The sequence below is a fragment of the Plectropomus leopardus genome, chromosome 5 (assembly GCF_008729295.1).
Source record: "Plectropomus leopardus isolate mb chromosome 5, YSFRI_Pleo_2.0, whole genome shotgun sequence".
In the NCBI taxonomy this organism is placed as follows: domain Eukaryota; kingdom Metazoa; phylum Chordata; class Actinopteri; order Perciformes; family Serranidae; genus Plectropomus; species Plectropomus leopardus.
In genome coordinates, this window is record NC_056467.1 from 16917383 (window position 1) to 16928644 (window position 11262).

The window sequence follows — 11262 nt, forward strand, 5'->3', positions numbered from 1 at the left end:
GAGTCAGTAATGTGTCAGAAAAGTAGTTATGGGTAGTGGAGACAAAAAAAAAGTCTGGACATGCCACTGCACATCAGGCCACTAACATGTCAGTCCTGCAGCACTCTGAATCAAAGTATTGAACAAATAGAAATTTTAACCTGATGATGGCTCTAGATTCATAGTCAGGGGACCACCAAAAGCATTAAAATTATGCTGTAAAAACGAGAATATCGATACCAAATCCATTCAGTAGGCTAGTTTTTGAGATAGCTTACTCATCTTCATGGTGGCATTAGGGAAAAGGGCAGAATATACCCAGAGCCATTAGGATTCATCCTCTGGGAACCATGAAAGTCTTAAAAGAAAAATGTACTATTTCCATACAACAGTTGAGATATTTCCGTTCATAAAAAAGTGATCTACAGACGGACGCACCTGCGTTGCCAACCCTAAAGCTGCTAATGAACCGTGACGCTCCAAAGTGCTGCAGCAGCCTGCCGGAGGATCTGAAAATACTGATACTTTTAAATGTAAACTGAAAACGTATCTTTTTAATCTGGCTTTTATAAAGTGACTTACTATCACTATTATATGGTGTACATTCATTCTATTTTTTTATGATCCATTTTTGCTTATTTCATATGCTGTTCTTGTTTTAATTGTAAAGCACTTTGAATTGCATTAGATTTTTTTGGAAAGTGCTATGTAAATATAAATTGATTGAAAAGAAGATTTGTTTGATACAACCTCAAAAAAAAATCTATTGTAGATTGAATAAAATGAAATGGTAACACTTCACTTTAATAGTTAACAGGCTATTTGTAACTTTTCAGCACTTTGTAAGTAGAGATTCAAGAGTTAAATGCTATCGCTTTGTCTTTGTCTGTAAAGATGATCTCTCTTATCTTACGTAAGTTAAATGAATAGTTCAAGTTCAATGAAATCATTTTAAGAATCTGTAACTATGAATCCTCACACACAGGCCAACCCTATAGATGATCAGTTAAACACAGACTAAAGCAAAACAGTTGAAAAGTTGAATTTCAGCTAATAAACTGTTGAAATGTTACAAATACTGTATAAACTATCTGTAGGCGGACAATCCAAATAAAGTGTTACCAAAGAAACAAACCTGTTGAAAAACATAAAATCCTGTAAACGATTGGTCTTTCAGTGCTCAAAACTGTAATTGCTGACCCCCGTATTACAGTAAATACAGTCCTCCTACAAACTTTCACCCTGCTTATTTTCTTTTTTCTCTTCTCCCACAGACACTCCTCCACCATCTCCAGTTTTGGCACAGCTCTGGTCCTTTTTGGGGTCATTGTTGCACGATAACAGTGAAAGCATGTTTTCACTGGCCTGAATTCAAGGGAACTGCTGAATTTGACCAGCTCAAGTTTGGCATCTGTGCCAAAAAGATATTAAGAGCTCTGGCTTTATCAACTTAACACTGCCACTGAAGGATTACAGGGAGAAGAGGATTACTGTCAGAGCATCTGACTGAGAGGAAGACTGATATAAAGATGTTATCTGGATGGAGCAAATTGCCTCATCGTGGAGGCAGATAAAGAAAATCACAGAGTGGAGAGAGGGAAATATGATTGTGTCTGTTTGCCTTTATGTCAGTTTATCTCTCTCTACCTTTCTGTCTTTTTTTGTGTTTTTTGTATAATAAATCAAGCTCAGTCACAGCTGCAGTTCGTTGTGGTGACATTTGCCTTTTTTTCTGACCACAGCCCTCTGACTCTCCGTGGTTATGTCTTGGAGAGTTTCCCAAACACTGTTATGCAATCTCCCAAAACATCCCACCCAAACCCCTCCTTTCATATTGTTTTTTTCAAGAGTTTCTCATTTATTTGTGCTGGATTAACATCACATATTTTCCTCTGTATCCTCCCTGTTCGCTCTCCTCCACCCTCCCCAGTTTCTAATTGGATTTCATTACTGTTTCCTTTTAGTTTTTCCCAGCCAGACTCTCTGGTTGGGAGGAACAGCTTTCACTGGGATCTCCTCGACAGACTCAAACATCAGCAGCAGCAGCAGCTTCCCCAAGACTTCACTACATCATCTGGTAAGTCGGGTTTTGATCTTTTACTGAACGCCACTCTTCAGTGCTTTACCTTGGTGCAGAGCTTGGCTTTATGACGGCTTTAGTCCTGAGAACAGAAATACAGGCATCGTTTTTCCCCTTTGACAATATCGAGTAAGAGCTTATAAAGTGTATTATTATTGTAAGGGCTTCAAGGTAGAGGAGGAAGAACTATTCAGATCCTGCATTCAAAATCTTACTTCAGTTAAAGTACAGAAGTATCCCATCCAAGCACTGGCGTATTTTTCTCCCAGTAAGAGTAATAAGACCTAACAAAGTGCGTTATTGCACTGATATGACTGCTGGGTTATAGGGAATTTTTTAAGGCAGTGGAGGAAGAAGTATTCAGATTCTTTACTTCAGTAAAAGTAGAAACATTGCAGTAAAAGTCCTGCATTCAAAATCTTAAGTAAAAGTCCAGAGCTGGCATCCTTTTTCCCTACAGAGTATCCAGTGAGAAACACATTACCACAAAGTACATTATCGTGCAGATATGAGTCTTGGATTATACAGAATTCTTTAAGGCAGAGGAGTAAGAAATATTAGGAAGTATTACTTAAATCCTACATTCAAAATTAGTCAAAGTACAGAAGTATTATCAGCAAAATGTAAACTATCGAAAATACAAGTATTAATTATGCAAAAGAAGGATGATAAAATTTTATATATTACTTTAACAGATTGAGGTTAAATTTAAGCAGTATTTTAACGCTGTAGCTGCTCAAGTTGGAGATGTTTTTTTTAACCATCAGACATTGTTGGATATGTGTTTGGAAATCATATTATTTGATATGCAGTGGTGTAAAGTATAAAGTAGCAGAAAATACAAAATAATTGTACAAAATTGTACTGTTACATTGCTAAGGGTGTTTAGCAAAAAAGAGAAGTGCAGCTTTGCCTTTAACAGCGTGGTATGGTTTAACAGTAAACGTGCATAATGTCAGAGCACATCAGCTGGTCTCAATATGCTTAAAAAATGTTTCTGTCTTACGTAAAAATCGGATCTCTGAGGTTCATCTCAGTCAGTCAGATGGTACAGAGTCTAGTGGCTTTGACATTGCCTAAAAAGTACATATGTACCTACAAAAAATAAGTTTTATATAAAAAAACAAGAAAACATTGAAAAATAAAGACAAGAAGCTGTTTTGTCAGTATAAAGTGAGTCAAAAGTGTGTGTAGTTGTACAGTAAACACTGCTGTCGACATATTAGTGGTCTGTAAACAGTGGATTCATCTTTTTGAAAATGTTCATGTTTCTAATCATCTGAGGAGTGGTGGCAGACAGCAGCTGTTCAGACTCTCCAGCATTTGTCCTCTTGTCTGCTCTCGTCTTCTGCCAGGAATGCTGACATGCATTTCTCTCCTTTTTTCTCTGTTTCTTTCTGTTTTAGCCCTCCTCCTCTTCCTCCTCCTCCTTCTCCTCCTCCTCCCACTCTTTTATTTTGCAGCTGTTGTGAATGTAAGCTCTCAGTTCCAATTAGCAGACCTCCAGTTAGATGACAAAAACTCCCAACTGCTCTCATGATTGTCACACACCACAAACATCACTGTAAACATGAAATCCACAAAGAGAGCTGGCACTGTTGGACAGCTGTGTGAGTCCTCCTGCTCAGCTCATCAGTTCACTTTATGGTCCTGTGACGCCTGCTCTGCTGCCAGACAGACGGCAAAACAGGGCAACAGAGGAGACGAGCTGACTAAAAAACCCTGCAGGAAAAGCTGTAATAGGTAGCAGTGCAGTTTGATATGTTTCATATTGTCCGAGCAGGGTCAGCTGAGGATTGAGGATTCACACAGAAACAGGAAACGGGAGCAGACTGACAGACGGACAGAGAATTTGTAGCTGACGCTTAGTAGTTTCTGAGAAGTCTGTCTGGTATTCAGCATCTCATCAAACCTTTATTAGAAACATCTGTTTAAAAAGCAACATTGCCATGATTTGTTTAGAAAATATGATTAGTAAGAAGCCCCCCCCCCCCCGCCGGATATTATGTAATGGACAAGTCTGCGTATCCTCAGACGAGTGTCATAAATAGGGGAGACCGGGTATAGTTGTAACACTTTTTGTCTCAGCACCTCTCTGACTTTTTGTGTCCATCTCTCAAATTTTGACAAAGTGCTCTACTACTATTTGTAGTAGACAAAGAAAACACACAACACATGGTGTATTTTAATCATTCTGTAATCATACCTCCAAAACACTAGCTGGTGGTGAGGTTTCCATACCACAATGTTACTATCATAAAGGACTGTAAAGCTTTCTTGATTAAAAACACACATAAAATGTGGCTCAATAACAGCAATATTAAAAACGTACAAAATACGGCTCCATTTTAACTCCACTTTAACAGTTTTTACTCAGCACGTCTCTCCACATATAAACATGCAGGGGTTATTATCATAAGCTTGTGACAATTTACATTAAAAAAATGGACTAGTGTCTAATAGATTTAGAAGAGCATGTAGCTCAAAACAATGTCTTATAGATGTACGCATTTTCTAACTTTTTTGGCGTTATTGTCTTAACAATTTATTGCAGGGAAATGTTTTTATAGCTTACAAAAACAATCGGGAGGTCTGTGTCACTGAAACGTGTAGTTACATTTCTTGGAGGGTGCAAGTCAGGTTGCGGTAAGGGCTGGTGGGCACAGTACACCGTGTAGAAATCATTGTAGGAGTGGCGCTGATTTGATGCCATAAGTATAAATTCTGTTGAACTTGCTAAACTGTACCTGCCTCACATTTTAACCAAGAGATTACTCTCTAATCCTGTACAAGTTACATAATTCTAACTTCAGCAGTATCACTATCAAAATATAGAATTGGTCCAAAAAAATTGTCACGCTTGAAAATCTGTGCTTTGGCTTTAAAATCTGCACACAGCTATGAAATTTTACATGCAAGGTTACGAACGAAGCAATGTTTTACATGACTTGAAGATGATACTTTTTTGGTGAAAGTGGTGCTGTTACAGTCATCCCATATTTATAACTATACCTGGTCTCCCCTGTATGCAGTTTTACTACTGTGTTATGTAAAACAGTTAAATTATATTGTGATTTATTGAAAAGTTGCTGAGCTAAAAGAGAAGCCATTTAGATCAAATACCTGCAGTTGTTAAAGTTAAATCAATTTGGTAATAGAATTGACGGTCACACATAAATAGCAAAGCTCTTTTCCCCCTCATGGTTGTTGTAAAATCTTCTTTCATCCCTGGTCATTTTTTTTCTTCCTTTTTTCCCCCTCCATCACTTCCCGCCACGTGCCGTCCCTGAATCAGAGCATGCTGTTCTTAGTGTCATGACTCTTAGCCCATTATTTGAGAAAGCTGAACCAAAAACCACACCTGTGTTATTAAACACAAGTTCCATATGGTCGTTGTTACAGTCAAATCTCAGGGAAAAAATCTTAAAGGCATCACTTAAAGGCATGCTATAATACTTTTAAAACTATTACATTTTTATAAAGATATCTGAGTGGAGAAGGGCTTTCATGAGTCATCTGTTCTAAATTACTGGTAATTTCCTTTCAGTTTTGGCAGTACTGACCTTTTATGAATAATGCCAACTTGGTTATATGATACGGTTATTGATTTTTATTTTGCCTTAAAACCAAGTGAGGAATTTGTTAAAAAAACAAAGTATTATAATTCATATTTTTTCAGGTAACAGGTCTGTCTGAGAGGACTTAGATTCCTTTTAACTGCACCTAAACTGTGCCATAGTATGTGTTTAGGTAAAGTGAATATTATAGTGTAAGTCCTTAAATTATGCTGTAAAACACTCATTTCAGTGTGTTTACATATGAGTGTGCAGCATTTTTATGTGTATATGTACTCTCCTTGCATCTGTAATCTGGTTTGTTTGCTTGATAAAAAGTGATGTTTATAGTGGCATTTGTGGTGCACATTTTGTTTAACCAGATAACCATTATCCCACTGTATGTAGTCCAGTTCAAACTTTGGATCAACTCCTCCAAAGAGGTGTTTGTAAACGGTAATGTTTCCTTTATTCTAGAGTTTAAAGTCTGTTTCTCTTTTGTCCCTCAGCCGTGACACTGCAATGACCTCACTCAGGCTGTTGCCCTTGTTGCACTCCCTCCTCTTCCTCCAAGTCCATCTTTCCAACCACTTAGAAGACAACAAGATCCCTCCCAGTCTGTGTACTGGTCACCCTGGTATCCCGGGCTCTCCTGGAGTTCATGGCAGTCCTGGTCAACCGGGGAGAGACGGGAGGGACGGGAGAGATGCAGCTCCGGGGGAGAAGGGACAGAAGGGGGACACTGGAGACCCAGGTGATCTGTTCTGTCTTGCCTCTGCGCAGGCCATAGCCACGTTACGTTTTTGGGTTGTCTGTCTGTCCTATTCTTGTGCATGCAATATCTCAAGAACAACCTGAGAGACATTTTTCAAATCCGACACAAACGTCCACTTGGACTCCAAAATAAATTGATTAGCTTTTGGTGGTGTTTTGGTGGTCAAAGGTCAAGGTCACTGTGGCTTTGTCTTTCTCATTTTTTTGAACATGATATCTCGAGGTACTAAATTGGCACAAAACATTTAACTGGACTCAAAGATGATTTGATTAGATTTTGGTGGTCAAACGTCAAGGTCAATGTGACCTTGCATCTGTTTTATTTTTGTAAATGCAATATCTTGAGAACACCTTGAGGATTTTTTTTAAAAGTTTGGCACAAATGGCCACTTGGATTTAACAATGAATTTCATCAGAATTTGTAGTCAAAAGTCACTGTGATCTTACGTCTTACGTCACAAGAAGGCCTTGAGGGACTTTCTTCAAATTTGGCACAAATGTCCACAAAATGTATAAAAGGATAATAGGATATAATAGGATGAAATGATGAAGTGAACACATTTTATATCCAAAAGGTCACTCTGACATCATAATGTTCTGCAAAAACACTTTTCTTGCCATTACTTAACATCATACATCACGATGTGTGTGAAGCATCCATGTTTACACAGACATGGATGTATAAATTGTTAATGCAACTTGACCGTTTCGTGGAGGCATGCAACCACGAGGCAGTAATTCTAGATTATTTATGTGTGAGTATGTGATAAATGCAGTGGATACCCATCATGTCTGTGCTCCTCCAGGTGAGACAGGAGTGCGAGGCCTGACCGGGGACAGAGGCGACCCGGGAGAAAAGGGGGAGAGGGGGCAGCCAGGAGAGTGCGCAGTGGCCCCCAAATCAGCCTTCAGTGTCAAGCTATCCGAGGGCCACGCTATACCACTAACTGTCGGCAATGTAGTCCGCTTTGATAAGGTCGTGCTCAATGAACAAGGCGACTACAACACAGAGACAGGGCGCTTCACGTGCAAAGTGCCGGGAGTTTATTACTTTGCCGTCCACGCCACAGTCTACCGTGCCAGCCTCCAGTTTGATCTGATGAAAAATGCACACACAGTGGCATCTTATTTTCAGTTCTACGGAAACTGGCCCAAACCGGCTTCTCTGTCAGGCGGCTCCCTGCTCCACCTCATCCCTGGTGACCAGGTGTGGGTCCAGATGGCTTTGTCAGAGTACAATGGATTTTACTCCAGCACCAAGACAGACAGCACCTTCACCGGCTTTCTGGTGTATTCAGACTGGAAAAACTCAGCTGTGTTTGCATGAGAACCAAACAAAGTCATATCCCACTTTGGAAAATGAACCACAACCTGTTTTTTTTTTTTTTTTTTGTTTTTTTGCCTGTTTCAGTTTTCTAATTGAGAAGTTCTGGATAAAGACAAGTGAATAGGCTGTGGCGTGGTACATCTATATTTGTGTAATGAGTTTTAAACACACCAGACAATGTTACCTGAATGGCACATACCGTCCTGAGCTACACACACTGTTTATTTAGTGTCTGTTCGTCAGTTGCAGCCTGTTTCCCATCAATATCTGCTGTGACACTTAATTCTTGTAACAGATGTTGTGACAACGGCGTCCAGCCAACTCAAGGCACAGTTCAAGCAGCTTTTATGCTTTTATTGCACTTTTGTTTCCCGTCAATATCTGCACAGCAAACATGAAAAGTGAATAAATCATTGTAGTTTTTAAAAAAACACGACTGACATACTTTTGGTCATAAATACCCATTCATACTAGATACTAAAAAAATGAGATAACTGACAATAACAGAGTTTTACACGATTTGTATTTAATACTCAATTGATCATCACACGCTTGCCTCTGCACACATCTGTCTTACATTTACATTTGACATTTACCTGATTGCATTGGTGCAAGAAGTGATTAGAACCTTTTTCTAAATTCAAGTACCAATAAAGTGGTGTAAAACTCTACATTGGAACTAAAGTATTAGCAAAAATGTACCCAAAGTGGTTAAAGTAAAAGTACTTGTTCTGCAGGAAAATGGCCCCTTTTGAGAGACATGTATTATTAAAGGTCCTTTGTGTGGGATTTAGGGGGATATATTGGCAGAAATTGAATATAATAATTGATTTCTTTTGTGTATAATCAGCTAAAAATAAGAATTGCTTTGAATACCTTAGAATGAGTCATTTATAACTAAATAGGGAGCGGCTCCTCATCCATGGATATCCCCATGTTGCACTGCCACATTCCTACAGTAGCCCAGAACAGACAAACCAAACACTGGCTCTGGTTAGCAGCCTCTCTGCAACAAGCAGTGTTGGAAAAACATTGATTATTTAATTGCTTTATTCAGTGTTTTCACTGGTTTAAATCACCTGTTGCATTTGTTTTAGACATCTGGATCTTAAGTTATCAGAAAAAACAGGTGTGCATTAGCAGGTTCTGGGCTAGTGGCGTGTCTGTGACGAGCAGAAAAGCTTTGCAGAAACAAAGATTTGTAAAGTGCAAATTCTTTATTCAGAGTTTTTAGCTGTTCACTGGGTCAGTTTGTTTGTTTTGGAAAGATAGAGACCTCTGCGGATAATTCGTCACCTGCTAAAAACTTCCCAAAAATAAACACTGAAGGAATTCTAACTGGGAGTTTCAGCTGGTTGCAATCTCAGTCATCACCTCTAGATGTCAAGTTCCCCCCTCAATCCTACGCAATGGACCTTTAAATTTTTAATACTGAGGCACCAATGTGTTTATGGCATTTTATTGTTGTAGCCGGTCAAGATGGAGCTGGTTTAAACTACTTTACATACAGTTATGTATTTTATGGTTGGTTTAATGGTTTTCAACCCTGGGACACCCTCACAACTCTGAATGGTTGTGAGAGGATTTATGGGAGAAGAAAAAAGTTTCTTTTTTCAACTTTTGTCTGTTTTTTTCCTCTTGCTTTTGATCATTTTACCTTACGGAGTCTCAAGATGTTATTTAAATGAAACCATGTGAGACAATAAGAGAGGAGCTCCCTCTCTGTCGGAGCTGCTGACACCTCGTAGACACCTGAAAGGAGCCAAGGGGCTCCTGTTAAACACAGCTGTTACGTAACATCAAAAGGGTTTGCTTCACCATTTGCTCAGTCTTTAACAATACATCATATTTTATGAGCTTATTATATATATCTTCAAAGTAACTACATTTGCTATAACTGTTAAAAACTTCAATATTTCCTTCTGAATCATAGCAAGTAGGATGCAACTGAAATTCTCCAGTTAAGTACAAGTACGTCAAAATTACAGTATTTGAGTCAATGTCACTTTCCACCACCGCCTGATTAATCTTTCTCTTGACAGTTTTATCAATAAAATCCGACCCAACTCTGGTTTTCCTTCCCAAAAGCGAAGCACGACCAAAGTAAATACCAAAGTCAGTAAGTAAATATAATAATGAAAAAAGCTGGAAAATATTCACTTTCCACTGGATTTACTCTGTTTACCTCCGCCTAATGGTTTCACCAAACGCTGTGAGACTCTCCAGCTACACCTCAACGCTGTGAGCTGGTTGATGTTAGTCATCTCCTTCTTCCCGTCACTGGAGATAGTTTGAAACAATAACATGTATTTGTTTATTAGTTACTGAGCTGGGTATCTCCCACCGTCTCTTGACATCTTTCTTGAGGTGTTTATTTCAGAGGGTAAACACTGACGAGACCAGAACAGTCAAAGCTTTCTGTGCCTGTCTAGTTTACCACCTCACACATGAGGAAATGTTATTTTCCCTTCGCTCGCTGAGACTCCTACACGTAATTAGACTTTAAATATGTCCTCATAACTTTTCCCTCTGGGTCAGAATGAAAGAAATAGGGAGTTAATCAATCTTCCCCTGGCATCAATCAGTTATTTCCATTAGTTCACTGCCTGTAAATCGCTCTGCTTGGAGCTGATGGCCAGACAGTGACATCACTCCCTTAAATACTGAGCCGTCACTGGTGGATGGGTGTCTGTGGTGTAGGAGGGTGAGAGTTTGACGTCTGGATTAATGCAGTTTTAATGCAGATACAATGTAGTTAAATACATTGTGTAAATACACTGTGTGGATGGCCACCCACTGTAACATATGTTCATCTACTTAATTTTTTTTCATTTTATCAATTGATTTAAGTTAAATTATATTTTTAGTACATTTTTTACCCCTATAAATGGAAGCCAAGAACAGCCCTGGTTGCATTTTTTTTTACATTGTTATTTCAAGAGTTAACTATTTTGTCAACTTGAGAAAACAAAGCTAACAAACAAAGCTTAGGCTAACTGGCTGCTGGTGGTGCTTCCCCCCCCCCCTTTTTTCTTATTTTAACCCTGTGAAACCTGAGCAAATTTGCTTGATTTTTTTCTTCTAAAAAAAAAAAACATAGGAAAAGGGAAATGGGCAACTTCAGGAGGAATAACTCAGAAATTAGCAAGAAAATTGAAAAAAGTACTAGAAAATTACCAAAAAATTAGGAAAAATTAAAAACAACAAACAAACAAGGAAATGACATAAAAAAGTGCTAAACAATTATGATAATTATTTGACATTGTTTTAAACCTGTAATTATGTAGACTAGAAATATGGTTTTTCCCTATCTTAAAGAAAATATAAATCTATTCATTTCTTGCAAGTAGTGGAACATATCTTACCAAGTTTCTCACTGCCTTTTTCAGTGTGTTTCTGAAAAGTGTTGTTGTGTTTACTCACAATTTTAAAGGTTTAAAAACTTGCAAAAGGTGTCTGAAAACAGCACAAGGAAAGTGAAGTCGAATCAGGTTTTGAAAGTTTAAAAGGAAAAGATGAGAGTGGTATTGATCCTCATATCTATACAA

At 38.4% G+C, this 11262-nt stretch overlaps 1 protein-coding gene across 1 annotated transcript; it reads left to right on the forward strand.

The window, feature by feature from the left end:
* The first annotated feature begins 1253 nt into the window (after nucleotides 1-1253).
* On the forward strand, nucleotides 1254-9331 carry c1qtnf5 (C1q and TNF related 5). Its single transcript, XM_042487233.1, has 4 exons — nucleotides 1254-1590; nucleotides 1944-2056; nucleotides 6123-6367; nucleotides 7194-9331. Exons 3-4 carry the CDS (start codon nucleotides 6136-6138, stop codon nucleotides 7712-7714), a joined length of 753 nt encoding a protein of 250 aa, XP_042343167.1. The 5' UTR covers nucleotides 1254-1590; nucleotides 1944-2056; nucleotides 6123-6135; the 3' UTR covers nucleotides 7715-9331.
* The last annotated feature ends 1931 nt before the right edge of the window (nucleotides 9332-11262 follow it).